General features: G+C 38.6%; 2 protein-coding genes and 2 long non-coding RNA genes across 4 annotated transcripts in view; 1 reads left to right on the forward strand and 3 right to left on the reverse strand.

The window, feature by feature from the left end:
• LOC122419312 (uncharacterized) overlaps positions 1 to 18,255 on the forward strand; it is a 37,245-nt gene that overhangs the window by 11,758 nt on the left and 7,232 nt on the right. The window lies entirely within an intron of this gene.
• LOC122419313 (uncharacterized) lies at positions 1,489 to 17,761 on the reverse strand. The gene is made up of 3 exons (XR_006262870.1): positions 17,580 to 17,761; positions 16,200 to 16,326; positions 1,489 to 1,998 (listed from the first exon to the last, which is right to left on the reverse strand). It is a non-coding gene; the product is annotated as an uncharacterized lncRNA (long non-coding RNA).
• LOC122419304 (uncharacterized) lies at positions 4,411 to 9,299 on the reverse strand. Its single transcript, XM_043433746.1, has 2 exons — positions 9,032 to 9,299; positions 4,411 to 8,032 (listed from the first exon to the last, which is right to left on the reverse strand). Exons 1-2 carry the CDS (start codon positions 9,290 to 9,292, stop codon positions 6,005 to 6,007), a joined length of 2,289 nt encoding a protein of 762 aa, XP_043289681.1. The 5' UTR covers positions 9,293 to 9,299; the 3' UTR covers positions 4,411 to 6,004.
• Es2 (ess-2 splicing factor homolog) lies at positions 11,983 to 14,717 on the reverse strand. Its single transcript, XM_043433747.1, has 2 exons — positions 12,877 to 14,717; positions 11,983 to 12,665 (listed from the first exon to the last, which is right to left on the reverse strand). The coding sequence occupies exons 1-2, from the start codon at positions 14,037 to 14,039 to the stop codon at positions 12,365 to 12,367; spliced, it is 1,464 nt and encodes a 487-aa protein (XP_043289682.1). The 5' UTR covers positions 14,040 to 14,717; the 3' UTR covers positions 11,983 to 12,364.

The following is an 18,255-nucleotide window of genomic DNA, read 5'->3' on the forward strand; positions in this document are numbered from 1 at the left end:
ACCCATCCCGCCAACACTATGATTGCAGAATTCATTTCCTTATCGATTAGATATAGTTTATGTTAAAATTGCTCCTCATAGATTATATTATAAAGATTCTAATGTGACCATAAAAATATAGGGCCATCGACTAATTCGAAGAGAATTTTTAAAATAATCTCGATGAAAACTCAGAAAATGGCAGGAGATCGACTGCCATGAAGTGGCTCGATATACTTGGCAACGTTAAGAATGTATACATATATATATGTATATATTGAAAAACCGGGTCAAATAAGCAATCGTAAGATATTTCTAATCATAAATTATTAAACATGATCTTGTATAAATTTATACGAATACAGTTAAAATTGCCCCAAGATTTATTCAATACAGAAAACCTTTCTTATAACCTATTTTATTTCGACGATTAATAAATAGTCATTTGACCATAGAGTCGCGCGACTCTTACCTTAAGCAACGAGAAGTGTTGACGAAAGTGAGAGGAAAGGATAATTCACGAATGTTATGATTAAACAATAAAAATAATATAATAATTGTTTCGCCGGCGCGGTTCTTCGAGCACGCGTTGATAATCGATAATCACGGTATTAAGTTTGAAGAAACTTTATCCTTTCGATTTCAGGGATCAATGGTCACTTGAAAATGTTTGTAATAACATTGATATTGACAAGAGCATATAGGAAAGTGCACTGGTATCATTTACTATGTATAATTATCAAGTTCTCACACACTCAAGACTTTAAAGTTCGAAGAATCTCGTTTTTTTCTTTTATTATCGTACCAAATAGCGGAATCCCCTTGACCCGTGTTAACGTAACTTTTGTTTCATAGCAGCAGGCACAGCTGTGTGCGTCGCAACTTGCATTGTAAACGTTTGCATTTTTTAAGGTATATCATGTCCGCAGGATCGTACTTTATGGGTGTCTAAACTGGGTCGATTTTTACTTCCTTAATCAAAGATATTATCACTCTAAATTATTGTCAGAGTCATTAATTCAATATTGTAAATTAATTTTTTTATCCATCACTGATTGAACCCAAAATTTCATTCGTCCCTGGCTGGAATACTATACAGTTTTTTATGACGAGTACTTAATTTACGAATTTCGTTAAATCTTTGACGTAATATATCTTTATAACTAGTAAAACAATTAATTTTTCCCAGACCTTAATTATATACTTCATTGTTATTATGTAATTTTGCATTAATTTCGTAAGAAGCGTTCATTCGTTTTATGAAAAGATAAACGATTTTTTACGCATAGTCCCTATACCCCTGTGTATTTTTCTTCATATTTAAACAGGTTTATCTAAATAACCAATAATACGAAATCCTTTAAAATTTGATGCGAGTGTCGGTCGACTACCCATTGAAACTCTGTAAATTTCAAGACTTTCTTAGGAAGATCGTTTGATGCATGAACTAGCTTAATGGAAATTCTACCGACGAATAAGTGATAAATAATACCACGACCATATCCTGTACCATGGCATCGATGATGTCGACGATTTAATGAAAAATAATTGGAATAAATGGAAGGTTGAAATGACAGGAAAAAAAGGTCGAGATGTTTTGAGTTGTTATTCATGCATGCTCAAAAAATTAGATATAAATGTAAGAAAAATGTAGAAAACTGGTAAGAAACTAGGGGAAAAAAACAAAAGTTTAAATGTTTTGAGATTTAATTGTGCACGTATGGAATTTTATTGCGAGACAATGCTCGTTTCATGACTCAGTCAGCTCACATGAAAACGGATGATTCTTTTGTAAATCTTCGTCCAATAATGCTTTAGTATCCGTTATTTTTGCAAGGGTTGGTTAGTCTCCCAAAATTGGTATTTGGATCTGAAGAACATGGCGAGACTATTGAGAATCTTCTTCATTTCCATCCTAATAGCCTTCACAAGTTCGTTTGTACCATCCTTCAAAAAATCTTCAGTAGTTAACGTGGTCATAGTTCCTTGGAGCGTGGGCATCGACGGTGCAGGAACAGCCTGTCATCGAAGATAGAAAACACTTTTCATGTAATTCCTTACCATCATGAAACAATTATGTCTGCTGATGATTTAATAACTAATTCGCAGTTTGAATAACTTAATGGTCATCGTCATAAATGTCATGTAGGAGCAGAGTTGTTATTTCGAAATTGTAAATGAATATTTTCACCTTATTTTTTGGCGAATGAATTTCCAAGCCATTAATTCAACGGGGACTGAACCCAAAATTTCATTCGTCCCTGCCTAAAATACCATAGTTTTTTATGCAAAAAATCGCATCAGAGAGCGCAAGGAGAAAATACAGTAGTATAAAAGACAGAAGACTGTGACAGGAATGGCCCAAGCCGAGAAGAAACAAAATGCTGAAATAAGTAAATGTGACCTTACGAGTGCTCATTTTACCGATTTCGTTAAATCTTTAACGTAATATATCTTCATTACTATAGTAAGACAATCGTCCCCAATTTTTTTCAAGACCTTTGTTATATACTTCATTGTTATTGTGTAATTTTGCATTAATTTTGTAAAGAGCGTTCATTCGTTATGTGGAAAGATAAACGATTTTTTACGCAGTCCCTAAACTCTGTGTATTTTTCTTCATATTTAAAGACGTTTATCTAAATAACCAATAAAACGAACCCTTAAAATTTGATGTGCGTGTCAGTCGACTACCCATTGAAACTCTATAAATTTCAAGACTTTCTTAAGAAAATCGTTTCGTCCATGAACTACCTTAAGGTTTACAAAATAACATAAAAATTATGAATTATTGAGAAATTTGATCCTCCATCAGAGAGTTTCCCGCACAGCACGAATTGTTGCTGTGTGGGAACCTTTGATGATCTGCACAAATTTTTCTCACCGCATCTCACCATAGGACTTATTGCTCTGCTCATCAAAACCCGATGAGAAATTGTCTCGATATGAACTTCTATTTTATGTACGTTCACAGGCTGAACCGAGTCAGTTCAGCCTGTGGGGAAACTCAGGATGAAAAGTTCTTCTCAAAAACCAAGCACTTGGGACGAGGCGACCACTGGAGCTACGAAACGATCGCACGCCGGTATGAAATTTTTTAAATTCCAAAAAAATGTGTACCGATCTGAATACAGCAAGCGAAACCGACGACGACGAATGCGTTGAGAATGATGTAACGGGACATGTTGACAAAAGTGCGATCACGCAAATTTCTACTGACAGAGAAGAAGCAAGTTATCTGCTGTGGAAGCAAAAGTTTCAAACTTCGTACAGAGAATCCAAAAATTTATCTCATCGTGAGCGATAATCGTAGTTAATTTATGATTTCATTCTTAAAGTTTCGGTGACCTGACATTTTTATAACGCCATTAACAAGATAAATGTTCAACGAATACGTATATGATTGATTTTTTTTTTTTTTTCCAGCATTTACGATCCCTTAAATTTGATTGAAAAATCACGATCCATTTATTGCCACTACGATGTCCAATTTTTAATACTTATTTTCAAATGTTCGGTAACCTCCCCTCAATTTTTTTTACCGTCATTTTCGAACATTTTCCTATGCTGTGTAAAAAAATCAGATTTTTCTGCAGATTTTTAAATAGTGGCCATGATCTCATTAAGTCGAAATGGAGAATGTGAAGAAACGTGATTATTCGATTAAAGGTGTCAACAAAAGTGATTTTTTGCAGTCGAGATCTATTGCTATTTGCAAAATACGTATTTAAATCCACGAATTTATAACCACCGCGTTCGATTTATAATTACTGGAGCATTGAAACGAAATAAAGCTGAGTTGAAAAATCGATGAAAATGTGGAAATCTGAAATATACAGATAATCATTAATTTGTTGAATATCAAATCAATGGGAAAGTGGGTAACTTCAATTTTTGACAAGTAACACGTGGCCTTCGTATCGTCGAAGGTATCTGAATAATTAATTCCTAGGTTTAGATAACTCTGCGTTTGACGTGAAAAGACTTCTATCGTAAGTAATTCTTTCAGCGCTGTTGAAATATATTCGCAATAATATTCATTTTCGTTTTGTATGTGCGATTTCCGTGGTGTTTTAAGTAATTTTATGCAGGTCAAAGTAAATTTTGATGGAAGTGAGGAAAACAATGTCTCTAGCGAAGTCGAGTTGAAAGTTCCGATTCTCGGAAACTTTTACGTCCATGGATTGAAAAAACTTTTTAAAAAAGTCATCAACAACGAGCACAAAAATTGTTACTCGTCGAATTCCGTATGGGACGAAAAACACGAGGATTTTTCATCCGCATTCGATGTTGGAAATGATCAGATCTCCTCATGGTAAAATCGCTGTCATTTCAAAACCTCGAAAAAACAATTGAATGAAATCGGAGCAACTGTTTGTGACTGGTAACAATAAAAAATAAATCACGTGGCAGAACGATCGATAAAGTCAATTGATAATTTATTTTAAATTAAAATGATTAGAAATGAATCGTCGAACGTTCGCACATATTCCTCGACAGATTTGCACATTCCTCGTTACAGTTATCTCGCAGTGCAACGATCGAACAATCAATCGATATTTAAGACGAATGAGTGAAATGGAAAATTGGCAAATTGTATCCATGCACGATTTCTTCAGCACTCCGTATCGATGCACACCTTTGAATGCTGGAGTTGAATGATCTTCGCACTCGTCGATTACGAAATATCGATCCGATTATCCTCGTGATCGTCGTTCCCTCCCTGGCTCGACCTCGCTCTTTCCAATTCTGCTTTCGTTGACGAGTGAAAAGTATCGAGAATCCCAAGAACAAGTTCCAAAATCGGTCTGTGCTGGGGCCACTGAACAGAACTTCTTGAACTTCGTTGTTTTCCGTCCCTTTTTCGCGTCGGTATTTCGATCGATTCGTTCGAATCAACGATTCCCAAACTGTGCACCATTCCATATTCGAAAATGATGGTCAGCACGAACAGCAGGCAGAAGATGAGTCGACCGCGCAGAATCACCATTTTCTTTTTGTGACGAATTCGAATATTTTTGTTTTCAGAATAAGAAAGACACTCGGAGGAGGCCTCGGGGTTGTGGTAGAGCACCCCGCTGAAGCTCGTATTTGATTGAAACGATTCAATCAAAAAATCAGGCGAAAAAGAGCCTCAAATTAATCGTATGAATCGCGAGTGGAAAGTAGCTTGAGAAATGTGCTTAAATCAGCTGATTTTTTGCTTCGCTCCATTCTCTCCTGTGACCCAGTTGTACGCCTTTTTCACGTGGACAAAATAATTTCAAAAACTTTAGCAAGACCGCGATTGGGAGAGCGATCGCGACGCGATGACGAGTCTCTGGCAAAACGTTTCGTACAGTTTTCAGAAATAATAAATCTCACGATAAACGGTCGATAACAGAAACGACGATGTAGAATATGACTCTTAAATAATTATTCACGCGTTCAAACGTTTGGCATCGTTAAAACATGCCAGAAACGTCTAAAAAAATAAGTTTTTCTCAATTACACCAATATTTTCTCACCCGTCCTTCATATTTTATTGCAAGTTCCTGGTGCGAGTTGCGTGGATCGGAAAACGTCGTCTTCGGTTCCAAAAAGCGAGCGGTTGCAACGTTGCCATCGTGAAAGTAACGTATGGGTGAACCTCCCAAAAATCATCATTTTTCCGAGAAAAAATCATGAATTACGAACTTTATAAGTATTCTTCACATATTACAAGTACAAGCTTCTGCAGGAACTGTTTGTCAATGCTTGCAAATTTCACATATAAAGACGGGAAAACCCGTAATAATTCTTTCGAGTCATTTGGAGAATCCGTTTTAATTTTATTCCCATGAACAAAGTATCCTCGGGCCTTGAAATTTTGACAGGAAATTTTCTGATCATTCATCACTGTATTCGGATTTTTTAATCGAAATCCGCTGATTCGATTGCTAAATGAACTTCCTTAAATAGATTTTGATGCATTTGTTTTAAATAAAGATGACGCGATTACAATAAAAGTTGGAGATAATTATTTTCCGTAGGAAATACAAGAGTCCTAATCCCGCATCGGCGTTGATCTTTTGTAATTCGTTCGGTCATTAAAGGCAGAGAGGTGGGAAATCTTATCGCACTTTTTTCGTAGCACATTGCACGTCCTGCTTCCAACTACATCGGCGAAATGTTCGAAGGAGATTTCCCATACGGAGCCGATCGAGCGATCGTTTGATTTGAAAAAGACGAGAGGCGAGCCCAACAATTGGAAGTCCATCGTCTCCGTGGCTTCTTTGAATTTAGAGACGAGAGTGCACTTGCCCATGTCGAGGGCGATGTAATCCCCGAACTCGATGGGGTCGGAACCGAGGAGCATGAGACCCTGATCTATGGGTACCTTGAGGATGAATTCGCGAGAGATTCCAAAGCGATCGGCCTCATTGAGGGATGGAAGATCGAGGGCGCTGATGCCCTCGTCATTGAAATCGTTCGAGCTCATGGTCGAGGGACCGAAAAATAAATTCGGAAGTCCGGAAAATTGTTGGCTCGGGTACGGAAACCCGTAAGAATTAACGGGTCCTTCGAACTTGATCGTGTTGATGTAGTGACATTGAGGAAAAGGGTGCGAAAGGAAACCCGGTAAAATGACGCTTCCAGGAGAAAAACCGGGCGCAGATCCTGTCGAGGTTGTCGAGCCGTCATAGAGTCGCGAGGCGAAAGGTCTGCGATGGCTTTTACCCAAAATTGGGTCTTGATTCTCCGAAGGTGTATTCCCGGGTTTGTCGAAGCCCGTGAATGCGGGATTTTTCGCAGCAGCGGTATTCGACGCGCCGTTCCGTGCCTGGCCGAGGACGGGTTCGGAACTCTGAATCGAATTCTCGGACCAGCCGTCATCGGAATAGTCATCGGTGGTCGATGATTCTGAGTTTTTGTTGAAGGAAGTTTTAAAGTGTTGTTGCCGGCGAGCGTCGTGGCCCGGGGCCGAGGACGAGGCAGCGCTAGGGCCGGAGGAATCGTCGCTTCTTGGATTGCCGACGATGAATCCGGACGGGGAATGCGCTGCTGCTGTCGCGTACGAGTTGCGATGGTTTCCGTTCCGGTTGTACATCGAGGAAGCCGGCTTATTATGCTTATTTCCGTTTCCCAGTGCTCTCGATGTGCACCCGGAGTTAATCAACTGGAGAATTTCCGAAAGCGCTGCCGGCACGCCTCGCAAAAAATCGAGGAGAGACCCGAACGCTTTTATTTCTTCTGTCACCTTTCCCGAAACGTCCGCGACGTCTTCGTTGTCGTAAACCCGGTAAGATCTTTTGTTCCCCGCTCCAGGAGCCGCTCGATAATTCCTCGCCGAGAGCCGCGATGACGAAGCTCCGGACGACGCGTCCTTGATCGTGGACCCTCTGGGAGAGTATCCTGATCTGTGCTTCGTTATATCATCCAGAATTTCGAATTTGCCGGCGTCAAACTCCGATACGAAATCTTTAATCGCATCCACCACCGCTGGGGTATTCATGTCCTCGTGAAGATTCGCGCACTCCCGGACGAGAGCCAACAATTTGAACAACCTCCGTTTCACCCGGCTGACGCAAGCCACGATATTGCGATTCATGTTTTCCTGTCTCATAAGATCGTTCATTCCGTGCCAACGATGAGACGGTTCCTTCACCCAGCGGTCCACGGTCTCCGGTCCTCGGACCAAAAATTTGGAGATCAGCGACTCCGTCCTTTCGTAGTCGTCCGCATTCGCATTCAGCAACGACAAGCAACTGTTACAATCGTTCCTCGACTCCTCGATCAGAGAAATCTTCAATCTCTCGAATATCGTCGCAGCCAAATCCATCAATGTGTTCACATCATCGAGAATCGTCTGGATGAACCGAGTCAAATCATTGTGAAAGTTTCGCTGCTCTGGCTGCTCGTACATTTCACTGATTGCTGCGGTCTTATGATGCGCCCTCGAACCCACCAAAGGACCTTCGGAATCCGGTGAAAGTAGACCATTTGATTTTCTCATTGTCGAATCATCGTCGTTTCGTTTCATACTCGAACGATGCTGGAAGTGTCCTGAATCCCGAGCGGGTCTCTCCAATACCTGAAAATATATCACGCGGTTTGCTTTACTCCAATTATTTAATTTTTTTTTTTTTCTATTTCTGATTTTTTTTTATCGGAGATTTTCAAAGAACGAAATTTCAGTGTGAAAGGAACTCTTCAGAAAATAAGAAAGAGGAACGAAACTGGACAAATTTTGAATGAAATTTCATTCTCATTTTCTTCAATTCCGGTGACACGAATGATTTTCAATCATTCAATATTTAAAAAATGGTAAATAATTTAGGGCTTGATCGCTACTCAAGAGAGTAAGGCGAGGTGCAATCTTTAAAAATGGCTAAAAAAAGTAGAAAAACAAACTTTTTTAAAACGACTGATATAAAATATGGAAAAGAAGAAATTTTGAAAGCATGCCCTTTTTTATATCGAAAGATATAAACGTCAAAAAAATGGAAAAAAAGATTCCAATATTTCTGAAAAACCCCGTTTTGCTTCGGCCTTGTCCGTTAGAGTGATGCAAAAAATGGATATTTTTTTTCTCGAAGCTCCAACGGAAGCCCCTCCTACATTTACTTTCCATCAAAATTCGATCAAAATATTTTACTAATTTTTACAACGAATGGGAAAACTAAAAAATTTCCTATACCGTCTTCTGCGCTGAAATACCAGACTTTGATATAGTGAATTTCAATTCGACAAAACTTCGAGCAAAATAATTTGACCCCTTCTTTCGGAAGGACGACCAGAATAGTTATTTATAGCCACACGTTTATAAGAAATAAATTTTGCGAGGTAGCCTTTAAATTTTTTTGAGAGTGACGAGATTTTATTAGATTTATGATTCCATGGAGCACTAACACTTTTTGCTTCGCGATTTTTCAGAAAAAAAAATAGGAAAATATTGAAAAGTCGCTTGAGCACTGTCTAAAATTTTGTTCAAAAATCTGAAATTTTGGGAAAATTACTTTTTATTTATGTACTAACGAAAGACGAAAACTGAAGGTAAATTGATAATTCGAGGACAGTGTCAGCTGATTACCTGGATCGTTGGTGTCTTGTCGTTCAATATTTCTCCGGCTTCTACATCGTCTTTTGGTTTCTCAGTAGCCACTTGATGGGTAGTATCCGATTCCCGAGGAACGTTTTCACAAAGTTCTTTGGTGACTTGAGTATCGGCTTCCGAGGTTTCGCGTTTGGTAATGATCGATCGATCGTGTTCGGGATAAGCCTGGCAACCGATCCACGAAGTAGCGAGGTAAATCGTTGCAAGATACTTGAAAAAATGATCCGTGGGCTTCATCCTGGTGTATCGTAATCGAACTGTGTCGTAGATTCGTGATTGCGGGCATATTTATATCTCGCTAAAAAGTAGGACGATTAGATGTTTCGTACTCGAAATGGTGTCATCTAACGATAACAATTTATCGACTCTTCCTAAATATTGTGTCTCATGCAGACCACAACGAATTTTAAAGCTTCGATAATTACGCTCGATTTCTAATGAAAATTATAAAACCGAGTTGGTGTCGAAATCGTTCCAAACACGAGCAGTCAGCAGGTTTTAATTCTACGTAGGTTTTCACCTACGACTCTCGTCATTTCGTCCAAACGTATAAACATGGCGCAAGAGAATTCTGACGAAAAGAACAATCTCACGCTGAGGCCAAAAGTCATTATTTGAAAACAAAAATTTAGCAACATGCATACGAAAGTTAATAGTGTTTTGATAGAACTCAATAATCAGCTTGAACTAACGGGAGTGGGGGGAAAGTACAAAGACTCATTTCCGTCGATGAGATAATTGAATCACCTTTTTTGATCAACTTACGACGATACTCGTGGAAAGTCATCGATTACGCGAAAGAGGCAGGGAAACGTGAAAAGGAAAAACGTCGAATTGTGGAAAAAAAACGTTCATATGCCACCGATTCGGACGTTTGTATGAATGACTTTTGAAGATTTGCCAGCTGAGTTTTCTTCGCGAGTCGACGACAGGCCCGATCTGAAGTTTAATGTGGGCAAAGAGAAGAACCGATAAATCGTGTCGAGCTATAAAAGAGTCACGACTCCGCATGGCCACGAAACATAAATTCAGGCTCTACCGTAGCTGCGCCTCTATTTGCATTTGTATCGTGTGTTCGTATGGGACGAGCTGAATCTTTCTGAAGAGAGGAAATGCACACATTTCCTCGGTGGCATTGAATTATGCGAGGCTGGAGAGAGGGAGAGAGAGTTATGTTTACGAGCGAACGCATAACGTTCACCACGTGCGGAGCACAAAAGCTGTGTCCTCCCTTTCTCGAGTCTCGTGAACTCTTCACATTTATCTGGTCGTACTGCGCCCCAAGATATTTGTGTACGACACATTTTTTATTAACGACTGCGTTCACTCGAATCCAGGAAGCCGATGGACGAATGTCATTTTTCCTGCTGCTGATTAATAAAAGAGAGTGAAGGTACATTTTAAGCTTTCGCAGAGTTCGAGAATCATTCGCTGGAATCGAGGAAACTGAGGTAAACATTATTTTTCGAATGTTTTTTTCTACTTTTGAGGCATTTTTTTAGAGCCGATTCGGCGAAGAAAGATAAATCGGAAATCCGGTAATTACGGAAAGTACAACTCGTTATTTGCTTTCGTATGCCTTGCCCCCCCTTTTTCGCTGCGCCGAGAATTCCTTCCGATAAACACAGCCGAATCGCTTGTCGATACGAGCCGTTAATTTTATAAACAGCTGATATAAGCGATTTACATCCCGACGAGTGAAACAAAGAATGACGACGTGACGACACAATCGTACCGTGACCCTTCAATTTTACGAATCTTCGGTGCTGGAGACTGTTTCGCAACTCGGTTCCGCTACTTGTATTTTTTTTTTTTTTTTTTTTTTTTACGTTGCGATGACGAAACAACGGGAGACATTGAAATCGACGAGAAAAATATATTCGGCCCGTGGTCGATTGGAAAAGCGAACTGATTTATCCATATTTATGTCATCGATCCGTTTCATCGAAAGGAATTTTTTTTTTATTTAGTCGAATTTGACATAATTATGTTGAAATATGTAGTGAAAGACTCGAAAAGGTTCATTTTTTTAAGCTTTCATTTAAAATGAAAAAACTCCAATTTCTTTTCTGCAAGGGAATGATTTTTTTTCTATCCATTTTTTTAAATTATCCGAGGACGGTCGAATCTAAGATAATTTTTCCATGAGAACTGAGATGAAGAATGTATTGAAATCAAGAATGAGAATTGGGATCAATTTTGTGAAGGGTATGGAAATAAACGTGCATACAGAAAATTGAAATTAAACTGTATTTATTGAAATAATTGAACAATTCATCAAATTGATGAATCTCAAAGTACGGTGAAATTATATCTAAAACAATTTTCTCATTACTAGCGATCTCGATATAATCCGTAATTAAGGAAGTTGAGGCTGTACAGTCATTTTTTTTACCCAAAAGTTATGACCTGTACCTTTCAAAAGTTAGGCCAGTTTACAGTTTGGCAATGTTGCATACACTTTAAAGAAAAGTTGGGGAAAGAGACGAAAAACTGGTGAAAGCTCAGTCGAAAACACGAACGGTGACGATCCTAGCCTCAAAAAACTGCACGGGAAACAGATTATTATTAATATAATCTCAGCAAATCTCCTAATAAATCTGAAAAAAATTGACATTGTTCGGCAAGCCTTGCTCGTGTTGCCCAAAAAATTTCATATTTTTAGCATCATTTTTAACGGAGATATCACTGAATGTGTCTTGACTTCCGTAAGATTACATGTTATTTGGCCCAAATTGTTATTGATTTTTCTCAGCAACAACGCTCCTAAACTGTCTGAAAATTTAAATGATTTTTGTTTACACTTCACTTTATAAGATGCAATCGGTTTAAAAGCGATGACATCATTTTCATTCTAATGCCTCAACTTCCTTAATCATTCCTGAATGACAGTAAAAATATTATTTTTTTTTCAATGATTCTCAAAGTCACTTGCTCATCGATTATTATTTTCGTTCACAGTACATCAACAATGTGTTTTTTCACGTAATTATTAGAATATGACTTTATACAATACAAATGTTGCTCAAAAGCGTAATAGAATATCGTTAGGAAGTTCAGAGGCGGAAAATTAATAATATATTGGTTTAATCTAAGTTAGCATATATTTACAAAAAAAGAGATAAAAATGTTAAAATTCACGTTGTTCAAATGCAACGAATTTGCATCGAGAAAATTTTGAAATTGTGTAATCGTTTGCCGTCGAGGCAGTTTTTGAAGACAATGAACCGAAGATTCTACTAAACTCCATGAATGCACATTGCGATTTTATAAAATAAATCCCAGTACGTCAGGGGATGAATTCGTGTTTCACTTGTCAAAAAAGTCCGATGCTCTTTGTCGTTGTAGCGGCAAATTCAACAAATTATCAGTAAGAACGATTCCTTTTGATCTCGAAGATTCACCAGTGTGTGAATTAGGAAGCGTACCACCCGGTGTGGTGATCCTCGACGATGTTGGAGTTTTAATCCCGATAGAAGGCGTTTTCGATGGTACTCGCCTTGGACTCGGTGTGTTACTAACTATTTTGAGCTTCTGAGTCGCTAACCTTCGAGCAGCTGGGGACATTGTGCTCAGTCGATCGATTGTTGAATGAGATCTTGGAGATGGACTGAAATATTAAAAGAAATTGTTATTTTCAAATCGAATTCAACAATTGAGTAGATTCTAAACAATTATTATTAATTGATATGACAGCTCTTTGAGTTTTTGTTATATTTTCCCAGCTATGTGGAGCTTATCGTGTTTGAAAATGTGTTTTGAAAACGAATTGAAGAAAAATCTGTTTTTTAAATGAAAACCGAATGTTTCACAATACTTACGAAGCAAGAGATCTTCTAGCAGCCTCAAGAGCTTTGTTCTTTCTATCTCTATGTCGTTCACCAGCTTTTTCTGCCAACTGGAGCGCAATTTTTTCTCTCTTAGGAGGTTCAGCCATTCTGAAGGAAGGACCTTGGCTTGTTTTGAAGAGAGGAGTGTCACCGCCGTCAAGTCTGAAAGGAGTGCCTTCAATTTGTCCCCAGGTCATAAAGGGGCTGTCGCATTCACCGGGTCTGGGGCTGGGCGTTGTTGCAACAAAGCCGAATCCATTGACGGTGGGGGTAGGATTTCTGACAACTTCTTTTCCATCAACACCGATCTTCCCATCGTTCGCTTTCGACTGGTTTTTAGCTAATTCCGTGATGGTCTCATTATTTTGTCTTTCATTGAACGGATTTGTAGTTAATCTGGTGTTGTCATGTACGACCTCTTGTTTCCTCTTGGCCATGTCAATTTGTTCTTCAGGGGTCAACTCAACGCCGTCAGGGACATACATAATAAAATTCTTGGTCTTGTAGCTCCAACCATCAAGCGCGAGAGGCCTCGAATTTTTAGGATTGTCCTCGAGGGCCAAAGCTTCCTTAGTTGCTTCCAGAGCCTTTGCTTTTTCCTCCGCTTCATAAAGCCAAGCATATTTTATTCTGCGTCTTTTCTCAGTCTCTATCATGATTTCTTCAAAACTGGCATTATCCTCGCTCGTGTGATTACTCAGATAGACGTCAAGGCCAATCCGGTCTTCATCCTTCACCACCTTTCCAGAATCAGTCTCTTTGTTGGATTTAGTTGTGAGGTTTGATCTCGCTGAGCCCAAATCAGTGCTTGTTTCTCTCAACGGAGTTTCAAAAGTAGCAGGACTTGCTGCTCTCTCTGTTGCTGGACGTCCCGAACTGTACTTTGCATACAAAGCTTTCATTTTTTCTGCGTTATTTTGCTCCAATGCGTCCAAATAATCGTTTTGGGCTTGGAGCCTTTCCAAATGTGGAAAAAAATCTCGCTGTATTATTTTGCCCATTCTTTCTATGTATGTCTCCTCGTCTAAAATTTTTGGCTTTTTTATGAGGGCTCGACGCGCGACACCATTAGGTTTTTTAAAAATTGCCAACTCTTTCATGTTCCTTGCTGTCTCCAACGCTTGAGAGCAAGGTGTATCTAACGGAGAACGCATTTTTTTGGGAACGCTTGATATCCGTTGTATAATAAACTCAACGACTTACTTGTTGTTGTGCCTCTGCTTGCGAGTCAAGTGGTTCACTGATAGCAACGTGTTGTGTCGATGCATATGCAATTTTGCATAAGGAAAATTTGGTATTTCTCATTTTATTCACTCCATTCTTGCTTAGATAATTTTGTTCAGAATAATCTCGGTATACCAATATTAATACTTTTCCACAATTTATTCTTCAATTAGAATGATTTTTGTGAAATCTTCATTTTGATGGTTACAGTCTGTATCGACCATCAGGTTACTTACGTTATTTTTAATTTCTCGTATTGAATCTCACTTTTATAATTTCTTAAATCAAATTATTGCTTCATTAGAAATCGTTGACGCAGGGTGTGTTTTAGTAGTATTTTTTTTAACTGAAACGTTAAACTAACGTGCTTTTATTATAATATATTTTGAGGTTATATGTAATTCTCGAAACAGCTCAAAAAGATGACACTTTTGACTAACTTGACGTAAGCAGCAACTACCGTTCGTATGTGGGCAAAAATTGCTGGTTTGCCAGTAGTTAAATAACTTAAATCACCGGGTTTCGTATGGATAGGGCTAGACACGAAGCCCAATTTATTAAAAAATAACGTTCAATTAATCAAGCAAGTGGACGACTTGAAGCTTGGATGCGTATATACGCATGTAAGTGTAAGTCGTAAATATAATCCGTATGCTGTACAGTGCTGCCAAATAATCGAAACGGGTATTGTGGAAACTCGTCACTCAATATCAGCATTTCTAATCATTTTTACCGACCGTTATTAATAATATCGACTGTCGATAAGAATCAAAGAAATGAAAAATATTTATGCGCAATGACCAAACCATCAAACCAAAATATTTTATGACAGCATATTCGAGTTCTCCGATACCAAAATCACAACTGATATATTGAGTTCCTCAACAGATTAAATAAAAAAAGTCTCAATCCAACTGTGTTAGAATTTTAAAAATTTCAAAACAAACCATGAGAATTCCATTGGAAAACAATATGCCCTTGAACGACCTTCGATCACTTGCTTCGAGTTTTACTATAAAAATTTGTAGCAACTGAAAAAATACTTCCTATGCTTATATTTTCAGCAAAAACGATTCGTCCATGACTTTACTGAAAATGAAACTTTAGCAGACGAATACGAAGTTGGTTAAATCTCTTTTCTTTTTGCATTGCGAGAGTCGTTAAAAAAAAGTTGTATAAAAAAGTTTACGAACTACGGTGTGGTACGGAGTGCGAAGTTTTCAGTTGTTCCTCAAAGAATGTATCGGGAGAGGTAAGCTTACATAATTTAGCTACGTAAAATTGATTTTCGAGTTTTTCATGAATTCGTATTATAAAAAAGTGCTTCGTCAAGTCAAATACTTTGATTTTCCTACGGTAGGGTTTATTATATAGTCATTGGTCGTCAACTCACTCTTTCGGTTCCAATAAAATCCGACGAAATCAACCTAACCTGTTTGGTTACACCCGCGCGGATGTTTTTTTTTATTTCACCGTGTTATTTTGTGGTTCTGCAGAAGTGCAGAACAACTCTCTCATTTCATAGCGACAAATTTTCGGTTAGTTTCTCTCTGTGAGTTGATTTTATTTCGGTCAAGATTCTAGAAACGTCACGCGAAACACAAGACACAAAATATAAAAGGGACAAAGAGAGTATTAGAACGTGCGAAAGAGCGGAAAGGGACAAAAAGGGGAAAAGTAGAAAAAGAATAAAGAATAACGAGACCGAGAAATCATCGAATCTGTATGCAAAAGTCGGGAGTTTTGATCGCGCTCTGTGTGCGTTCCCTCGGAAGAACCTGGTGTGTGCCCGTCGGGGCGTCTCGTTGAAAGACATATGAGGATTCCAGCAGCGAAATAGGATATTCGTGCCGACTTTACAACGGCCAAGCAAAAACAGTGCCAGAGAAACCAGGAAAATTCGATTTCCTAAGCGTATATTAAGGAATCATAGTGGTTAGAAAGCACTCGATAGAAATTCTGTCTGCGAATTAGATTAAATCATGGACGTTGTCGACTCATTTTTTTTCGAAAGTCAAATGTAGAAATGTTCTGAAAATACGTATTGAATTTGGAATATTTATCAGAAATATCGAAAAATTTTCAAATACCTTTGCACTGATGTCAATAAAGAAAATTGATTGACGATTCGATTTTTTTGAACCAATTGAACGTGTCCGGGATCACGATGAATTTCCTCCTTCCAAAGAAGGAAATTTTGCCTTCTCAATTGTGTTTCTAAAAGATGAAAAATAGTGGGATTGGAATGTTTGTAATCCGAATTTCAGTAGGAAAATTTATTTTTTTTATTTCTTGAGCGTCTCTTCAATAAGACTATAAGTACAAAAAGTGGATTGAAAAGTTGGCAAGTAACAAAAGTCGTGAAAAGTTTTCTCCGCGTGAACTGGTGTTTGTCAACCGTGTCCCCCGAAAATTATGCTTTCGCCTCCCAGTGAATTACGAGCAACTCGTGTATGTATACAGCGATCTCCCTTAACCCTGCTTTATATTTACATCGAGTTAAGGTAAACCTCTTCTCAGGACCGAGTCATCTCATTCCCGGTCAATGTCTGTCTTCACTTCTCCTCAACTACAATCCTCTACGGAGGCCGATCGAACGTGTTGATTGATGTCTTCCTTCTTCCTCTCTCGTAAAAGTATTTTTCATTCATTCAAACATTCGGAATTTAAAGCGCACGTTGAATATTTTTATCTACCATCGTGATTATCAAAGTCCTAGAAATGTAGATGACAATTTATTTCGCAGGATTTTCACCGGATCCGCGATTCTTCTAATAAGCCTCGTACGAATTCATAGCTGTCAAAAAAAAATTCTAAAAAAAGTGTTCTCTAACTCTGGGCTTCCCTTCTGATCGCAATTCCGCCGAATTTCTTTCAATTAAGTAGTTTTTTTATCTAAAAAAATTTGTGGACTCGAATGGATGGTGGTGTGATTCGTAGCATGAAGAGCGAGTTTCGTTTCCGAGAGATTTTTCATGGGAGGATCAATGATGGAGAGCCTTTGATTTAGAAAATAAATATTATGGATCGAAGCACGAGGGCATATCTCAAGAGGAAATCGCGCAGTGGACGCGTTTGTAGAAAAAAAAATCGTTTGGCAAATCGGATTCTTCAAAGGTTTGAAACCTCGAGTCACTCGAGGATTCGAGATTTAATAACTCGATGAAAGTTTTCGTGGAGTCTCGTGGCTCGAGAGTATATACTCTCCCATGCATCCGCACGGAAGAGTCGAAAGGGGAAAGAGCTTCTTTCGTGCTTGTCGAATAAAACATAAACAGCAGAGGTGCGATCTGACGCGAACGCATGGAGCGGCCATTCCCCCGTCCCTGCAGTTTCACTCGAACTCTTTCCCCTCCCCAAACGGCTATTTGCTCTCTTTCACTATTTTTTCTCTTTATAAACGTAAAACTTTGAGTAAAAATTTATATTTATATACAACACGCATTATTCGTCTGTTTTTGGACACTAACCTCAAAAAGTTTTTCGACACCGTAAACTGGGCAACTGAACTTTTTCGTTCTCTCAACACATTCGCTATTCGATCGATGTTAGTGAGAAAAAACCCACTAAAACTGTCACTATTTTGTTTAAAAAAAGTGGATTCGTTCAATGCGAAATAAAAGACACTTCGTGGCACCAAATCATTCGGTTTTATCCGTGGCTCGAGATGGTCGAAGATATACGATTCGTGAAAAACCTTCAGCGCCACCTTTTCTAAGCTTTGTTCAAACAACGAAGCATTTTAGTGAGAATAAAAGTGAAAAAACGAGAGTTTTTCGGAACTTTTGAACAGTAGTGTATAAATATATACGGGCACATGAAAGTTTGAAGATCTCTGCGTAAAAGTAGATGCTCGGGTGGCTGGAATCTGTAAATCTGTCATTGCCGCCATATTCGAGCAAGGAACGAGCTTACTCTGGCTTCTGCTCGACTGCTTCTAGTTCACTCTCTCCCTCTCGCGCGTTCTCTTTCTCCGACTGTTTCGCTTTGACTTTCTTCCTCTCAATCATTCGTATGAAAATTTGGTCCTCCTTCTCGCAAAAGCGTTTGTTAACACCAGCTTTTTCAGGATGTATGCGTGAGTTAGGAAGCGCGTTTCCTCGTTGAGTTCTTCAGCTTGTGCTCAAAATGTTCGGCACGCACGCA

This window comes from Venturia canescens, chromosome 1, assembly GCF_019457755.1.
Source record: "Venturia canescens isolate UGA chromosome 1, ASM1945775v1, whole genome shotgun sequence".
Lineage (NCBI taxonomy): Eukaryota > Metazoa > Arthropoda > Insecta > Hymenoptera > Ichneumonidae > Venturia > Venturia canescens.

Excerpts from the sequence above, each read along its gene's own strand:
- LOC122419304 (XM_043433746.1), bottom strand. The coding sequence starts at position 9,292 with ATGAAGCCCACGGATCATTTTTTCAAGTATCTTGCAACGATTTACCTC. Across the intron at positions 8,033-9,031 it reads ACAAGACACCAACGATCCAG|GTATTGGAGAGACCCGCTCG; the intron begins GTAATCAGCTGA and ends ATATATTTTCAG.
- Es2 (XM_043433747.1), bottom strand. The coding sequence starts at position 14,039 with ATGCGTTCTCCGTTAGATACACCTTGCTCTCAAGCGTTGGAGACAGCA. Across the intron at positions 12,666-12,876 it reads GCTAGAAGATCTCTTGCTTC|TCCATCTCCAAGATCTCATT; the intron begins GTAAGTATTGTG and ends TTAATATTTCAG.